General features: G+C 40.5%; 1 protein-coding gene across 7 annotated transcripts in view; it reads right to left on the reverse strand.

Annotated features, from left to right (window-relative positions):
- The window catches only part of diaph2 (diaphanous-related formin 2), a 373,933-nt gene that overhangs the window by 145,448 nt on the left and 208,980 nt on the right, over nucleotides 1–19,505 (reverse strand). For all 7 annotated transcript variants that reach the window (XM_085433575.1, XM_085433570.1, XM_085433569.1 and 4 more), the window contains one exon: nucleotides 11,391–11,485. In XM_085433575.1, the coding sequence (XP_085289701.1) occupies nucleotides 11,391–11,485 (95 nt within the window). The remainder of the gene's footprint in view (nucleotides 1–11,390; nucleotides 11,486–19,505) is intronic.

The raw sequence follows: 19,505 nt of genomic DNA on the forward strand, positions 1-19,505 counted from the left end.
AAAGCAAGAAGACAAGGTAGTGGAAAATCTAATCCACCTTGTGCTTGTCATTTCATTTGTCTGTCATCTTGTTAATTATCAGAAACCCCATAGAGTACAATTGACACAAAGGCAGCACCATATGTGTAGCAATGTGGGAGTCTGGGTGATGACGCTGGGCCAGACTCCTCACCACAGGCCACCAGACACACACAGCAGTCTAGGAGAGATTACTGCAAGTATGCTAGCAAAACTACACATTCATTTACCGCCTTGGGCGAAGATGAAGGCGCTACGTATCAGCACATGTGCCAAGACACGGCGAAACATGAAGCAACAACAGCATGTTGTTCATGCTAAATCCTCAAAAAAGAAAGCAGGTGTAGGTGAAATGTGTGTAGCAACTGTATACGCATTTGTCGTAAGATGTTTTATGCGAAACGTAGTGAAGAAACTATTGATATGAGTAGAAAACTGGCAATGTCATTGTCTACACGTTATATTAAAAAGACAACATGGCCACCTGTCAGTTTGAAAACTGTTTGGATTTGCATAGCTGAGGATTTTAGTTTTTCATGTCTTGCTTAAAAAAACTAAAACATAAAACAACGATGAAAGTGGGAACTTAAGGACACAGTGCAAATCCACACAGCAGTTATGTGTCAGTCACAAGAAGGGAATGTCCGAAAGCATACCCTGCTGCTTTATTGTCTATTTTACTTTATTGCTCCATAAATACTATAAATGTTTAAAAAAGGAAAGAAAATAAAATAAAGCATCACATACTTCCGCACAACCTGACTCATTTAATTTATTTTGCTAACGAAATGCAGGGTTATTTTAAGCAGTATTCTATTAGAAAGAATACAGTTTAAGAAGGATGCAACACATAACTGCAACACTCAGTGGCTAATGCATCTAAAAACAGATCGCAGCAACATGGCATACAAGTTGTATGCCAGAAGTGAACACGACTCGATCCACACCCCCAGGATCTACAGCAACAACAATGGAATGTCATTCAGACTAAAGAAGTGTAGTTAGATGTGAAGGGAACGGATGGGAGAGGGAACATAGTCCTACTGAGGGGAGTGTACTACCAAAAGAGTACGGCAAGTCCTGAGGATCCAACTGAATAGGAATAACAAGATCTGGACAATCAACACCTACGTGCGCCAGATATGAGATAAGTTGGCTTAATAAGCTGGCCAAAGGAGGAGGTGGAAGCCACTGACATAAAGACAAAAAAGCCTGCCTGGATGTCCCGAAGTCAAACCTCTCGAGTGGTTGAGAATGACTGAGCTAGGATCAGGTGGGCCTTTCAGTTACATGTGGATAAACTGGTGATGGCTAGCCAACCTGAGTAGTGGTGGACAAGTGGAAGAAGAAGGCCGTAGTAATAGATGTAACGATACCACATCAAGAAGAAGGAAACAAATACTGAGACTTAGAGTGGAGCTATAGAAGGTGTGGGAATGTGAAGGTAATTGGAGCACTTGGGGCAGTGAACCCCAACCTGGAAAAGTGGCTCCAGCACATCCCGTGAAGGACATCTCTGCTCTCTTGTTCTCTGTCCAGAAAAGCACATTCCTAGGAACATTCCTAGATACTGACCAGGACCCTTATGCTCCCAGGCATCTGGTAGAGGAGCCGAGCTTGATAAAGGGGATAAAGACTGTCCGCAGGGCCGGAGGGGATTTAGTTTTTTTTGTTTTGTTTTTCTTTTACATATATATATATATATAGATATATATATATATATGTAGGAATAATTTCACTATTAGTACTCAGACTGTCAAGGTGGGGATTGGAAGCAGCTGAGAGGGTAAAGAAGAGTGTAAAAGTAATGAGATACAGGTTTCGGTTCACTAAACATTTGCAGAGGATGACAGTGTCTGTAGGGCTTTTACTTCAACACTTTGATCTCTGCTGCTGTCAATTCACAGTTTCATAGCATTCAGCACTCACACGCCAAGGTAGAACAACTTAATGGGCAGTACTGGGTATGCAATAACTATAAACTTTAACAAACAGTTTAAATGCTTGCATGCGGTTAAAAAAAGGATTGGTGATGTAGTGCTTAAGAAAAACACTGACATTCAGGCTACAGTGACAGTGCTTACTGTATCTGCTAAATACATATATGTATATATGGTGTATATCATCATCAAATTTCATTGACTTGGACTTGTAAGTACAATAATACTACAACTCATACCAGAGCTCTGAGCAGCATATTCCCAAAATTAAGTCAAAATGACAAAGAAGCCCAAGAACCCTTGAGATACAATCAGCAATATTAGAGATACGCCAATCGATGGAACTTTTCTCAGAGCAATAAACTCTTTATTAAGTTGGGTTAAATAAAGGAGAAACGAGAAAGCGTTATCTGATGTCTAAAATATGATCTGAGTAAATTGTGCCCCTTTTTAAAGAGCATATGGAAGGTTTATAACAAAGACAGAAGACAAGCCATGCCTGCCATGTGTTTGACAGATGTGATTTTCTCCTTTTAATTGATTTTCTCCTCAGTTTTTGAAGACAGAGAAACATTTGCTATTATTCCCACACTTGTGATGAGAACAACATGGGACTGCCACTTATCTGCCGTGACACCTCAGCGGGCTTTTTACCTGGCTCATGGCAAATCAGTGAAGACTTTGGGTTGAATCAATAACAAAATAATCAACAGATGCAAAGACTTCTCAGCTTTCTGCAAACCTTACTTCTTAAACCAGCCCCTGACAGTCTAAAAAGAAAGACTTGGGCAATTTCAAAAGTTTCTTTTTTTTTGTTTTTTTTCTCAAACTAAGCTTAATAGTCAAAAGAAAGAAAAAAGCAACTTTGCACAATGCTCTGTGAGCGTAGACGGCATCAATCTCAAACAAAAGGTTACTATTACTGTAAACTGAATACATGGAACAAAGGCTATCAAGTTGTGTTTTTGTTTATGCAAACGGGGGCACTTTTGACTGAAAATCAATCAACGAAATAAAGTACACTGCAACACAAATTTGGCTTGGAAATATTCAGCACTACAAAAAAATTAGGTTTACAAATCTCAAATAAACTATTGTTATATTTCAAATCATATCGAATGCATTTACAATTACTTTTGTGCTTTTTAAAAATATCTTAGAAAACATTCCACAATTAAATCTGACACTACAGGAGCGACGTACAGGTTAAAAATAAGAACAAGCAGCAGAAAGAAATGGCAAATCATGTCTCGGAGGTAAACATGTTAAACAAAGAACATCAGTCTTACAGCTGCATAGTTTAGACAATCTACATCCTGCCAAACGACATAAACACGTCAAATCTCACTGTGAGCAAAGCGACAGTGACAGACTGACAGGCAACGAACTGAGTGTGGCAGATTCTAAAATCGCATTAAACTAAATGGGAAATGCAGTCTAAGAGAAAAAGACAAACACACAGAGAGAAGAAAACAGGTTGGGAGAGATGTGGGGAGGGATTAATTTCAGGGTTGGGGCTGGAAAAGCTGACAGACTTAGTGTGACATTAAATTTGCCTTTTAGGATAAAATATGAGGATTTTTTGTTAAACATGCATACCTGAGCACTTGTATTTATGATGGAAGGTGTGAAGTGCGATTAAGAGTGAGGGTAAGAAAGCAAGTACAAGTTTACACACACAAAAAGAAAAATTAAAACAGAGAGGTGGCAAAAGAGACAGAAACAAGCAACACACACACACAAAGCAGTGAAAGCAAGAGATTAAAGTGCATCCGTTCTCACTTGAATAGGTGCGAGCCGTTAGGACTTACAAATGAAACTTTTTCATAAATAACTGACAATAAACTTTGCTTTAAAACATGTATTCAACTATTATCACTCCTCTATGATGTTCATATTGTTTTAAGAATACCAGGGGAAACTATATTCAAATCATTTGCTAAGAAACAAACTTGCCAAGGTGGAGATAGCAGGGTGAACTTTACTCAACTGCACTGAAATTGTCACTCATTTGTATCCATTTTTCTTTTGCCATGTCTCATATAGTCTTACTAATACAGAGCATATATGAGGCGACTGTCAATCACGTAAGAACAGAGCATGCATGCAAAACAGTAATAGAAATTAATTTGTTTATGGAGTCTGCCTTCTGAGAGGGTTTCTTTGAATGATGTGCCATCTGTCACAGTAACAAAGACACCGAATTGGAAAGTGAAAACAGAAAACAATTTTTTACTTGGTTAAGGAAATACAGCACCCAGTATGCCAGAGAAGGAGCTGAATGGACCGCACATAATCAAAATTTAACTGCTGTGGTGCATTGTGAATGGACTTCCTACTGCGTGTGTAGGTGTGTGTGTCTGTGCCTGTGTGTTTTTTCCTTTAATCAATATTCAACCTTAGGACAGAGTACCTGGCCAGGACCCTGTGGTTACAGATCAGCAGCTTGGTGATGATCAGTGAAAAGTACATGCAGTACCTTAGGTGCTGGCCATCACTTCTAAAACACATTTTGATATAGCACCAAATCAAGCCTGATTTCTCTTTTTCCTTGCCTTTACTTTGTTTATTCAATACCTCCTCTCCTTTCCTGTCTTATTTTTCCAGCCCTCCCAAGTCTGCATAATGTATTTCACATTTCATTGTTAAATTGGCATTTGATGCAGAGTAGAGTTATGTGCTGTGTGCCAAAATAAACCACAATTAAGCCCATGGGGGCTCGTTTCTCCTGCTTAAGCTCTAATCCAACAGGCCCATACTTATCACCATGCCCCACATGTGCACTTTTACACCATGAAAATGATGCCCAACAATGTGCCAGTCTGCTACAATCACCTGTTACAGCAGCGAACAAAGACTGGCATGGGCACTGCAAGACCCAGCAGCCAATGAGCAACTGCATAGGGCCATGCATATGGATGAGCATGGTGGTGATCTGGGTGATTGACAAGAGAGATAAACAATAATAACAAGCAAGGCTAGTTCCGAAGACTCCTGTGAGACCTGGTGGAAAGGTTGTTGCCATGGCGAAGTGAAGGGATGTAGTGAAAAGCCAAAAGCTGACAACACTTTTGTTTACTGGGAGACCAACTAGTCAGTGTGTATTAGGACTGTATATGATGCAGTAAGTTGATACGCCTTTAAAATTGCCATTGCCAGTGAAGAACCTTTATTATTATCATTAGCTTTACATATAAATTGAGCTTCAAAGTAAATATTACATTTATGTGAAAGGTATATCGTATTTGTGAAGCATCAATTATCCATTTGTGTTCACACAGCATTTATTAGCCACGTTAGCGACCGATTATTCAGCCTGCCACTTTAAATTGTCTTCACTGATAATGTGAACTGATATTGATGAAATGACAGCCACATAATCATCACTCTTTGAGAATCAGAAAAATATTAAGAGCCCTAAATTATTTAAATTTCTACGTATACATGTTACACATCAGCGCATTTCTTTCCCCAGAGAAGTAAGGCATAGAAGATCCCCAAAAAAAGAAAAAAGCCATCAAAGGAAACATGAAGTCAGGATATCTGCTGTTATCTTAGGGCTGTTAGACACTTTGCTTTCACTTTGAAAATGAAAACATTTTCAAAAACCTACAATGCAATGAGCAAAACAGGGACTAAAGAAATGCTATAAACTGATAGCGGAGACTGCTTTTCCTGTTTTCATGTACAGGATATCACAGCAGGGTCAGAATAGGTCAGACTGGGGAAATATTTATTTAAATAAGTGCTGTACTTGAAAAAGAAGGTGTAATACATACAGGCTATTGGTCTGTTCCTGTTGATATTGCAGCATTGTATCATTTTCATTTTTTCTGCACTAAATCAGGAGTTGAGTGCAATGTATGTAACAATTTTCTGCTTATATAAAAAGCATAAAAAGGAATAAAGAAATGTCCCACTATTTACCTAAAAGCGCTGGTATGTCAACCAATGAGTAATAAAAGTGATATGCATACACTGACTCAATTAGGATATGCTAAGTTTAAATGAAAGCTAATGGCCACTATTGTGCAATTCTTTGATATTTTTACTAGTGCATTTGCACACAACATAGGGCAATACTAATTACAAATGAATAGCAGCGGTGCAGTGTTAGTCATTAGCCTTTCCTTTTGAAAAGAAGATGGGGTAATATAAAATACATTGGCAGACATTAAACATTAAGGAGCCACTCTGATATTCTGCAAAACAAGCCCCTAGGGCCATATCATCCGCTGACGAGAGTTAGCTTACCACACGCACCAAAAACTGGGCGTACTAAAACATTTAGTGATGACTCCCCCATTTCAAAAAGCTAGATCACGTGGTGTGTTCTTAGTAGGGACCGAGAAAAGAGCTGCTCTCCAGAAGCCTAAAGTTTAATTCTCAATGCAGATGGGGTAAAATAGAGAGAGAGAAATAATTATCTGAATTATCTGAATCCAAGATTGATGCTGCAGCATGATTAAGCCCCTACATATGCCCTCTTTTAACTTCATTTAGCGAGTTGGATTGGCTAAAGAAAGAGAAGAAACTGAAATACCCAGGATGCAAAGTGGAGGCAAGTTCTCAAAAATAACTGCAGCAATCGACCTGATATCTATTAAAAGACAAAGGATGATGATGCAAAATACTGCATATATTGCATATTGCATTTATGAATTCCCAGACTAAAATTGCCTAATTTAAATATAGTCTTTATGATTACATGTTTGCTCTCACCTACTGAGGTCAATGTAGTGATGCGCTTTAATATGAAATGGTTAAATTAGAAATGGAGCATAATTGGACATCACAAGGGCTGTGATCTCCAACTATGTATACAGCATGAAGAACCACGGGCTGTTTTTGCTTGATGGAAGGAGAAAAGCTGATTAGACCTAAAAAAGCTTATATTTGCCCGGGGGAGCATTAGAAGAGGGTATACATGCATTGTAGACAGCTTAAGAATTTATAAACTGTAATCGCAAAGAACTATTTCCCAAGATGTGCCAATTAAGCAATGAGGGAATGCAAGGTAGTCCAGCAGAAACATTGTACAAGAATAATAAGGAAAAAAGTGGCAAGACAAAAGAACGAGCTGAGAGAGTGCTTGGAGAGTATCCTTGCTAAGCATTAATCTAAATTCCTAAAAACCAACACCTCTTAATCCGTCCTACTGTAAGTAAAAAATAATTTAAATAAGCCGTTGGACACAGTTTCTCTTTGAGAATGCAAACCCTGTTTAATACAATAATGGCAACATTGTCAGCAACTTTAACTTCTTTTGCAATTCTCCAGTGACAACTACTCTAACAGAGAAAGGTTATGAGCTAATAACTCCCTGCATGTGTACCAGTTGATTGCACTATAAACTATTCAAGTTTACAAGTGCTTATTAATAATCTGGGCATTGTTTGGCCTCCTTGTGTTCCTTTGGCATGAACCGTAAGGGCATGGGACCAAATACCATCATTATGCCAGTTAAGCCTTCCCCCCTCTGGGGCAAAGAGGCTGTTGGGTACTTTTGGACAGATAAAAACACCAAAGGCAACAGTTTAAATCAGTAACAGTAGGCTCATGGGCACATATCCACAAAAATGATTGAAATAATGCAAGTGTGGAAGATGTGTTCTTAGCCAGAGTGCTGCTTAGGTCTCGTAGTCTTGCAGTGCCAAAACTAAATGCAAACACAATAGAACCTGGCCCTGAAGCCCACATGTGCCTGACTCTTTCACACACAAAAAAGGTCTACAGGACCCTTCCCTTGCTGCTTCTCCTGCCACCAATAAAAGCAATGAATAGCTTTGTCAGGATGTCAGCTCTTTTAAAAGCAGACCTTTGCAATGCTTTCTGAGACTCAACCTGCTTTCACTGAGCCAACTGGTATTGTTGTTTGTCATTGTCCACACTGTTATAATCTATATGGTAGTGTGGTGACTCTGTCTTTTAAAATTTGATGAAGCTGACCTGATTTACAAAATGACCACCAGCACTATGTCTATTGTAGTCAAACAAAGAGCACAGACAAAGAAAGAGGGCATGACAGAATGCAAATGTGTGTGTGTGTGTGTGTGTTTGAGGACTGTGCACACATTTATTGGTTAGATGATGCATAATGCAGTTTTACAGGGACTAGAAAACAGAGGGGATAACTGACACCGTCTATCCATTTGCATGTGCCGTACTTATGTTTGCATGCTGGGTGCATGGAGATGAAAATAAGGGTGCAAGCATTCGTGTGGGGCATGGATGAATGGGGAGATCCAGGATTGTCTGCTAACATTCAGGGATGTGTATATCATCTCCGAGGCGTTGATGGGCCCTAATGCAGAATAAGGAGAGCCAATCAACTCCTATCTATCCGCTCTGCCAGGGTGACACATTGTAGGGGTACTTCAAGGCCAGCGTACTGCCACATTCTGCTGACAAATCATTACATTAGACATGTCGACTGAGAAGGAAGGTAATAAGATTGAGTTACAGGGTTTTAGATGGATTATGAACACCTCTTGCTTCCCTGATTCTTTCCATTTTCACCATTCTTTAAACTTATCTGGTTGATTCCAATTGTTGAACAGACATTTGAACTTGGTTATTTTCGTTTCATAACGAAAACTGCACAGCCAGTTAAAAAGGAGGAATTATTCATGTCTCCTCTTCTTCACCACAAATACAGGCACTCTTTGTCTAATTGCCAAATGAATTTTTCAACGTGGCAATTTTTGAATGAAAAAAAAAACCACTAAAAATTTCCATTGCACATTTTGATTGTAGTTCAGTAACAGTAAATGACTGGTGTAAAACCAATAGCATGTACACTTTTGCTAAGAAGAGCAAGAAGCAGAAGGTGAAGATGAAGAATACGATGAAGAAAGTTTACTAATAATGTTTTTATTGTTGTTCTTGTTGTTGTTACTCATTTACTTTTGAAACCGTCCTTGCTTTATTTTATGTGTGTGCATCTGTCCAAAAGATAAATGGTGATTGGCGTGTGGCTGAAAGTGGGTGGTGAGGAATGATTAATCAGCATAATGAATGTGGATAAGCACTGTGCAGATGGAGCCCACACTCAGGACTGTGTCACCCAGCAGGGAGTCTTTTTGCTTCCCTTCAGCGCCTCTGCATAGTTTCAACTATAGCTATAATTGTATTTGTTGGGCATGTGTTGCTTGCTGCCTCGTTTAATTTGCGAGCTCATTTCTGCACGCTTTTGCTTTATAATCACCTCATTCATATTTCAGTAGGATGGTTATCTAAGTATACAATTAGCAACATTTTCATGTAAATAAAAATTTACGCATTTGTTTTGCTTCCCTCTCTTGCCAAACATTATTGCAATGTACCATTTGCAGCAAATCGTGCTTTCAGTCAAACACAGTTTAATAAGTCCTCGAGCTTCACATTTTAACCACTACATGACATGCGCTTTGAGCTGTCTGTGGGTTCAAACTGATTTTTAATACCTCAACCTTAATATTTAAAATGAACTTCATTCTCATAAAATGAGAATGCATCAGTGTTATATCCATGCATTAAACAATTGCATTGGATTTAGTTAAAAGCTTATATTCCACAATAATAGAATATGTATGCATTGTCACCCACTCAAATTCTATTTATACACCATATATAAAGGCTAGTAAACCTCTAATGTAAGAGAATCATAATTTAACTAATTCAAAGCAAATTCAAAAGAGACATTATATAACATTAGCATAACAGCAGGTGAATTAACAGAAGAAAGAATTGTTAATAACTGGGATGCTATCCAAACTGTTCCGCCTGAACTTTCTACTTCAGACCATGCAGACCATTATTTAACCAGCAGTGACATACATGCCAGATGTGTGCCCCTTCTGTACCAATAAGTTAACCCGGTTGGTCACCCTGGCTCCCCCTAGATTTCATGACATTAGCTTGGTTTTCAGATGCTCTTACTGAGTCATACGCTCATTCTCCTAAGCCCCGTTGAGCCTTTTTGTTAGAAACCCCACTGTCCTGCTTCACATTGAATAAAGAGTAAAATGGAGAAAGTAAATGGGGACAATAAAAAACCTCTTTCTAGCTGTTTGAATGCTGAAAAAGCTACATATGACTAACCCTGAGACATTTCTCATTGGTGTATTTTTGCTACATTCAGCCACGATTTGTTCATCACATCATATGTGGTGCTGTGTGTACTGGCAATGTGTTAGTACTTTCCGCCCCAAAGAGGAGGGATGTGTGTCCTCTCATACACACCCTATGGCTGTACTTTCACCTAGTCAGTTTAAGGGTTGATTTTGCAGGATTTACATTAGTTGATGTACAAATCGTGCAAGTTTTGGTGGTAAAGGATATATACTGTTATATACAATATACCAACCAGAAGCAACATTAAGACCACTTTCAAGTGAATTGAATAACATTAATCACATTGTTACTTTGCACAGCTATACTGGGGAAGTTTTTTCCTGGGAATTATGTGGGCGTTATGTGCTCCCTTACTAAACATTGTTGCAAACCAAGTAATCACCCACCTCCACACCACAGCTGCATTCTGAGACCACACTAGAACTTTAACACAAAAGCAGTGTGATCCAGCTCATTGGCCAGGAATGACTTGAGGAACACATGACACTGATCTGACTGAGCATCTACAGGATGTGTCAGAGCAAACGCAATCCAAAGAAGCCCACCTCACAACCACAGGACCCAATAGATCAACTGTCCCAATGCCAGACACCACAGGACACCCTTCGAGCTAGTGGGAACTTTTCCCCCTTTCTCTGGACCTAAGCTTGAAATCAGCAGCCACTTCAACAATGTCCACTCCTGGTTGTCAAGTAAAGAAAAGGGGGGGGAGAAAGACTTCTGTACACACTCATGCACAGAAAGCAGTGTATCACTGCCAAGATTATACTGAAATCAAATGTTCTATTTGCTACTCACCCCTAGGGTACACACCTCCTACTGCAGAAATAAAACAGTAATAAAAGCCAACATGCTGCTTTACTCACAAGGACAGTGCAAGAAATGTTAGTGCAGATTGAGGCTCAGGCTGCACAGTGATGCATCTTCACCTCAAGTGCATCCACCTTGTTTTCAATTAATGGTTTTTTTTTGAGACAGTGAAAAATAAAATAGAAAAAAACAAGTAGCCTTTAGAAAGCTCATTAATCACGGTTTAAAACAAAGACAAGACGAGATGGGGGTGGAGTTGAGGAGACTTTGCCAAGCCTTCACCTTCTCCATCCATTGTAATAGGATAAAGGGTGGGTCTCTATGGTCCACATGAAAATGAGACGACTGACTTGTGCAAAAAAAAAAAAAAAGAGACCACACCAGGTCTCCACACACACAAAGTTCACACATTTTTTAGAAACTGCAAAGTAACAGAGAAGGGTAAAAAAGAAAGGAAAAATGGGGGGAAGGGGGGTACTTACGCACCACACTGAGTATCAGTCTTACCTGGATGAGTGATTCACTCAGTCTCTCCTCGTCTACCTGGAGCACAATGTCCCGGATCTCTTCATAAGGCAGGCGGAACGAGCCCAAGAAAATTGCTGTTGTGATGTAGACAGAAAAGAGTCATTTCCTCTCCCTTTTTTATTAGACTGCAGGCTTCAAAGAGACATTTCAGCACAAAATGACCACAGACCTAACTTTCCACTTGGAAAAACTAATGCATTTTAAGCCTTTCGACTGGATAGTCTGTGTCACAAAAGCTGGACAGGAAAGAAAAATCAAGATTTAACAACAACACGTAAAAGAGTGACAGGTAATAATAACAATACTAATAATGAGAATATTTTTAATTAGCTGTAGGAGTGTTTGTGTCATGTGAACAGCTACATGCTTTTGTAAGGGTGGATACAAAGGTGCCCAGTGAATTTGCCTCAGGGCAAAGCCTCATGGCTGTTTCACACTCCAGGTGGGGTGGCTACATTGAAAAGTGGAGCTGATGGTGTATCCAGGTGGAAGTCACACATGGAGGTTTGGTAATGAGTTGGAGGAGAGTCACTCAACAGCTGCTTAACTACTGAAGCACTGGGACCTGATGTCTGTATGTGACGTGCAACAGAGAAGGAGTGCGTCCTTTTTTCAGCTCTTCATAGTCTACTGCTACTTAATATACAGAGTATTTACTGCGTTTAAGTCAGTCAAAGCATAACACGCCGTTGCTATCACTTTGATTTACGATATAGTGTTGTAGAGCTTTAGTCCCATAACATCTAGCATCATTTTCTGGTTTCACTACATAATATACCTACCTTTCCTCAGCTCAACATTTTTTGTCATATAAAGCACATTGTCTTTGCTTTGTATTGCCTCTTCAATAGACCTACAGCTGGATATTCAGTACTGAGTTCTCTTAAGAGTCGCCCTTCATAGGTCATATGTATTGGATACTAGGACACATTGGAGATTCAAAGTGAGGGAAACGTAGATGGGAAGGCAAAAAAAAAGTTCCAGGCGGAAAATCCAACATTTGGTGCTATCAGCTTGCACCTGGTTCTTATTTCCTGTGATGGTGTAGGTGTAGGTGTGTTGATGAGATTCAGCAGCACAATGCCGTTTTGGTGCACAATTTAGCAGAAAATTGCACCTGCACATTCCCCCATGAGGATTAGTATGTATGTGTTTTTCCAGGTGCACTGAGGTGTATTTTTCGTTTTAGTTTGTATACAAAGGAGCTTTGCATTACTGCATTACTGATACGGGAATCAAACATCTGATTCTTATGTTCCATTTTCTGTACTGTTGAAAAGGGATAGAAAGCGATACTATAAGTGATACTACATCTATAGAGATACAACAGCAAATGTAGTAGACCACGCAATGTACGGTTTATGGCATAGCTGCTCTAAATGAATAGCATTGGTAATTATCAAAATCATTTTATGTTTCTGTAACGGTTAATCCGCCAGCATGTGGAAGCACTTTAATCAACATGACATTTTTAATGCTGTGATATAATTACTGTTGTTATCCGTGAATTTTCAAATCAGAATCAGAATCAGAATACTTTATTCATCCCGAGGGAAATGTACTGTTTTTCAAAAAAATATAAAAAAGGGAAATACACATCATTATTTTTTTATTAAGGCGTCAAATTGAAGTTATTTATTTTCCTGAAAAGAAAAAAATAGTTTGAATAGTTGAACGTTATGCTCGATGAATTAATTTGAGCAATATAAACATGAATTCTGTTTGTCTAATAAGTAACAATATGATTTTTAGCTTTAAACTCATTTTTGACAGATTTTTTAAATATCTGTGTTTTCTTGGTTTTTATGAAAGGTGGTCTAATAAATTTATTAAGTATCGTAGCTCTATGCTGAGTTTTTTTTCAGTCCTTTTTCTCTTTCAGGAAATACAAGAACGCAGGGTTTGTATCTCCTCTCACAACACTCTCTCACTGAGGCAGACCCCACCTCTAAGTCTCCCTCTGGACTTAAATCTCTCAACTCTCTTCTCCAGCAAGAATAGAGACAAAGTGCACATGAAGATGTTAAAATTGCATGTATAGTAAAAAAAAGTAGTGAATATAGCACACCAGACTCTGACAAAACCTAAATATCTCCAATGGAAGTGAAAACAGGTGCCATGCTGCCCTGCAAGTTTACTTTCTGAAATGCGTTGGAATTCTGTTTGTGCATTAATTATTTTTGTGGAAACAATTGGTTTTCAATGGTTTCTAGTTCTAAGCAGAATTGCAGGAACTCTTCACTGAGAAACCAGTTGGTACATATATCATCCCGTTTTAATACATGAATTCTTAAACATTATATATAAAATATATATTTTTTATATTTTTTTATATTTTAATATTTTCTTGCCCGTGTAATCCAGCTTTATTTGCTAATTTTAAATTAAGTATACATTTTATGTCGGTTTTCCATTTATTAATTCTCTTTATACAGCTGCTACATTGTGCACAAGCTGTGTTAAAAAAAAAAAAAACAGCGGCAGAGAAAAGTGATAAAAGAGAGAAAAGCATTGTGCCGAGTACTTTTTTGTTCCAGTTGGGGAAGTATATTGAGTAGGAGATTTACTACTCTTGAAGCACCTGACATACTGAATAAGATTAAAATTCATATGAACTGTAGTACATTGTCTTGACAAGCTACTGTAATTATTATTAGTAAGCTAACTAAGTGTAAGCCTTATTTTTAAAAATCTGTTTACGTTGCCTTTATGAGTTTATTAAATTCAGTTTCAGGCCAGCATATTCTCTGTAATAAACTCTCTTTTCCAAAGATGAGTGATTTCTCGATCAGATAGATTTATATAAAGCACTTTGAGTGCTCAGAAGAGTAGAAAAGCGCTATATAAGAACCAGTCCATTTACCATTTACCTTTTTTTTTTATTATTTTGTTGTTTCAGCAACATTAAATCTAAAAACTGTAGTTTTGAGTTAAAATATATATTCATGAACATTTTTTTGTATCGAAAAAATACCGAACCGTGACACCAAAGTATAGCTGGATAGCGTAGTGGTTAAACTACACGCCTTTGGAACAGAGGATCGCAAGTTCGATTCCTGCCTGGGGCGTCTGTATCCAGTAAGGGTCCTAAGGCTAGACCCCCTATGCTAAGCAAGCCTACCGCAGACATGAGCGAGACAGATAAATATGAAGGCATGCCGGCTCGGACGTCGCCCGGATCAACAAGGTCCGCGTCAGGTGTTGAGGAACCAGGGCACCCTGACGAAAAGTGGGCTACTGGAACAAGAAGGCATCGGTGGGCAAGGGACGAAAACAGGGCGTTGTTGGAATGCTACTACGCAAGTAACCCCGGCGGAAGGGGCTACATGAATAGGATGAGGGACCTATGGATTCTTCGATACCCAACATCCACAATGACGGCGAAACAACTAGTAGCTCAGTGTTCCAACATTCGAAAGAAGGGACTGCTCTCACAGCTAGAGATTGACGAGGTACAACACAAATGCTACGGCAAGGAGGAGTCAGGACGCCAGGTCAGGGGGGAGATATCATCACCCCCACCCGAGATTGGGTACATAGCCCCAAGTGCGATAGGAGAAGGATCGTTGAGTGCGAGAGAAACTGACCTGAAAAATAGGATCATGGCCAAGCTTGAAACCTGGATCCCCCGTAGCCGGTTACCAAGATTACGTGAAGTACCCTCAGAAGGTCTGCTAGATGATGTTAATGCAGCACTACGGACAATACCTACAACCACGGTTACCGACACTAACAAGCTCATCTACAATACGGCAGCAGTGATCAGTGAGATGCTTGGCTACAAGTTGAACAGCCACAAGGGGCAGTACCCTCCATGGAGAAGGAGGCTAGAGGGCAAGATCAAAGTAGCACGGAGGGAGGTTAGCCAACTAACGGAGTTGCAGAAAGGTGCGACAAATAAGGTGCCTAAGAAATACAGCAAGCTGTCCATACCTGAGGCCTTGGAAACTGCCAAGCAAAGACTCACAGCCTTGGCCAGCCGCTTGAGGAGGTACACCAGAGAGATAGAAGGCAGGAGAATAAACCAGCTGTTCTCCACAGAACCAGCAAAGGTGTACTCTCAGTGGCAAGGGAACAATAAGAGAACAGCACCACCAAGGCTGGAGACGGAACAATACTGGAAGAGCATATGGGAGAAGGATGCAACCCATAACGGCAATGCTCAGTGGCTAGAGGATCTGAGGGCAGACCACAGCGACCTCCCTGAACAGGGTCCAGTAACCATCACAGTGGCAGATATCCAAGAAAGGGTCTCCAGTATGAAGAGTTGGACAGCACCAGGGCCCGACATGGTTCACGCCTACTGGCTGAAGAAGCTGACTGCACTCCACGAGCGTCTGGCAGCACAAATGAACCAGCTGCTAGTTAACGAAAGACACCCGGAATGGCTAACTGAAGGCCGGACGGTCCTGATCCCCAAGGACCCCAAGAAGGGACCGGTCCCCTCCAACTACCGACCAATAACCTGCCTCAGTACTACATGGAAGCTCCTGTCAGGTATCATATCGGCTAAGATGAACAGGCACATGGGTCAATACATGAGCGGGACACAGAAAGGAATTGGCAAGAATACCAGAGGTGCAAAACACCAGCTACTGGTAGACAGAACAATCAGCCGAGACTGCAAGACCAGACTGACCAACCTGTGCACTGCCTGGATTGATTACAAGAAGGCCTATGACTCAATGCCCCACAGCTGGATACTGGAATGCCTAGAATTGTACAAGATCAATGGGACCCTAAGAGCCTTCATCAGGAACTCAATGGGGATGTGGCGTACAACACTAGAGGCCAACTCCAAGCCCATAGCACAAGTTACCATCAAGTGCGGGATCTACCAAGGAGATGCTCTGTCGCCACTGCTGTTCTGCATAGGCCTGAACCCCCTCAGTGAGATCATTAACAAGACTGGCTACGGATACCGACTACGGAACGGAGCAGTTGTCAGCCACCTCCTGTACATGGATGACATCAAGCTGTATGCCAAGAGTGAACGAGACATCGATTCACTGATCCACACTACCAGGCTATACAGCAATGACATTGGAATGTCGTTCGGACTGGAGAAGTGTAGTCGGATGGTAACAAAGAGAGGGAAGGTAGTCAGAACTGAGGGGATTGAACTACCAGAAGGCAACATTGCAGACATAGAGGACAGTTACAAGTATCTGGGGATCCCGCAGGCAAATGGGAACCATGAAGAGGCCGCTAGAAAGGCTGCAACCACCAAGTACCTGCAGAGGGTCAGGCAAGTCCTGAGGAGTCAGCTGAATGGTAAGAACAAGATCCGGGCCATCAACACATACGCCCTGCCCGTGATCAGATACCCTGCTGGGGTAATAAGCTGGCCAAAGGAGGAGATAGAAACCACTGACATAAAGACAAGAAAGCTCCTTACCATGCATGGAGGGTTTCACCCCAAGTCCAGCACCCTGAGGCTGTACGATAAGCGGAAGGAAGGGGGCCGGGGACTGGTGAGTGTCAGCACCACAGTCCAGGATGAGACAAGGAACATCCAAGAATACATTGGGAAGATGGCCCCAACTGACCGAGTGCTCAGTGAATACCTCAGGCAGCAGAAACCCAAGAAAGAGGAGGGAGACGAGGAACCATCATGGAAGGACAGGCCCCTGCACGGTATGTACCACCGGCAGATAGAGGAGGTGGCTGATATCCAGAAATCCTACCAGTGGCTGGACAAAGCTGGACTGAAAGACAGCACAGAGGCACTAATCATGGCAGCACAAGAACAAGCTCTGAGTACAAGATCCATAGAGGCTGGGGTCTATCACACCAGGCAAGACCCCAGGTGCAGGCTGTGTAAAGATGCCCCAGAGACAATCCAGCACATAACAGCAGGGTGCAAGATGCTAGCAGGCAAGGCATACATGGAACGCCATAACCAAGTGGCCGGCATAGTGTACAGGAACATCTGTGCTGAGTACAACCTGGAAGTCCCGAGGTCAAAATGGGAGATGCCCCCAAGGGTGGTGGAGAATGACCGAGCTAAGATCCTGTGGGACTTCCAGATACAGACGGACAAAATGGTGGTGGCTAACCAACCGGACATAGTGGTGGTAGACAAACAGAAGAAGACGGCCGTAGTGATCGATGTAGCGGTTCCAAATGACAGCAATATCAGGAAGAAGGAACACGAGAAGCTGGAGAAATACCAAGGGCTCAGAGAAGAGCTCGAGAGGATGTGGAGGGTGAAGGTAACGGTGGTCCCCGTGGTAATCGGAGCACTAGGTGCGGTGACTCCCAAGCTAGGCGAGTGGCTCCAGCAGATCCCGGGAACAACATCGGAAATCTCTGTCCAGAAGAGCGCAGTCCTGGGAACAGCTAAGATACTGCGCAGGACCCTCAAGCTCCCAGGCCTCTGGTAGAGGACCCGAGCTTGAAGGATAAACCGCCCGCAGGGGCGTGCTGGGTGTTTTTTGTTTTTTTTATATATATATATATATATATATATATATCTAAGGCTAAATACCGGCACAAGACCGATAGATGACAAGTACTGTAAGGAAAAGTTGAAAAGAACTTTGAAGAGAGAGTATATACATATATACATATATATATATATATAGTTTAAGATTTTAGGGCTACACTATGTCAAAGCTTCTATACATTAACTGCAACCCCCCCAAAAAATGTCTATGCAACACCACTTAAGTCTTAAGACCATTATTGCAAGGTGTGATGTATACATTCAGTACAATAGCAGGCCACTGTAATGAACAATTTTCTTAAACATTAAGTAGTAATTTAACTTTGGTCAACTTCTCTCTTGTATTTAAAATATTTGCAATATGAAATGTTAAAGAACATATGTTAGTTTTTCATTGAAATTTGAATTTACTAGCTTTCAGCTTTTCATGATTCTTAAACAAGGTTCATATGTACATTCAAATAATCAAAAAGTTAATTTCTCTAATTTGGGCTGACCCTAAAGTCAAAAGCCAACATTAAGCTTAATATAAGTTCAAATGATCAGACTTTGGTACGCATGATTGCTATACCACAATACATAACATGGTATTTACATTACAACTACCTACATATCTCAGTCACCGGACCTTCAAAACTACTAAACATCAAAACTGTAAAGGGAACTCAGAGGCACGCACAGAATATGATCTATGATGCTGTAGTATGTGTCAACGCGGCTCAGGAGAGCTGCATAACTAAATACAACAACATGCTTCCAACCCATTTCCTTCCTGAAGGTGAGGTTTTCTACACTCTTATTTTTGCCTCCTGTCAAATTCAAAGCCCATCTGCTTGTTATATAATAAAAGATGGCAGTGACACCTATCATATCAACATTGTCACAGCCCATACAAGGATGCAATGACGTGCAATGACAGAATCATACAAATGCAGCAAACAGGCTTCTGTGTTTCAAACTTGTGCTCAATATTTAGCAAATTTAAGTAATTTATCACATCTCTATTTATGGAATATGTCATCACTTGTTTACAATTCTCACCCTTTCTGCTTAAATAACAACAGTGTAAAAGACACATGTAAACAAATGAGTGGACTGCAATCTAAACATTAATCCATTTTTTAACCACTTGTATTTCATCATGGGACTGGAGCCTATTTTGAGAGTTATGGGGCAAAAGGCAGGAGACACTCTAGATTGATTGCTGGTCATACAATTCATTCACACTCACACCTACAGCCCGACACACATGTCTCGGAGTACCTAGAGAGAGCCTACACAAGCAAGCACCAACTGACTGGCATAATCTTAACATGTGACATTCATATTTGTTGAGGTGTTATGATCTATATTGTCACTCTGAGCTATATTATACCAAATCTTTCAGACAGGCAGATATGCTAACAAGCACACACACTATTTAAGAAGAAGGAGTAGGAGTTCTGTCTGTTTTTTCTAGATCATTTGCATGTTAACTGAAGAGCAAAATAAGAAGAAGCCTGGAAGGTGACTTAATACACCTGTACTAGGTAAACAGGCTACTCGCGGCCACAAGTGATTTTAAACACCTACATGTAATTTCAGTATTCAGTTCTAACAAAAATGTGCTTTACAAATCAAAAGGCTTGGACGCAAATAAAACACTA

This window comes from Copadichromis virginalis, linkage group LG2 (genome assembly GCF_057382275.1).
Source record: "Copadichromis virginalis isolate Kocher_CV1m ecotype Utaka linkage group LG2, C_Virginalis_male_GT1.1, whole genome shotgun sequence".
Taxonomy (NCBI): domain Eukaryota; kingdom Metazoa; phylum Chordata; class Actinopteri; order Cichliformes; family Cichlidae; genus Copadichromis; species Copadichromis virginalis.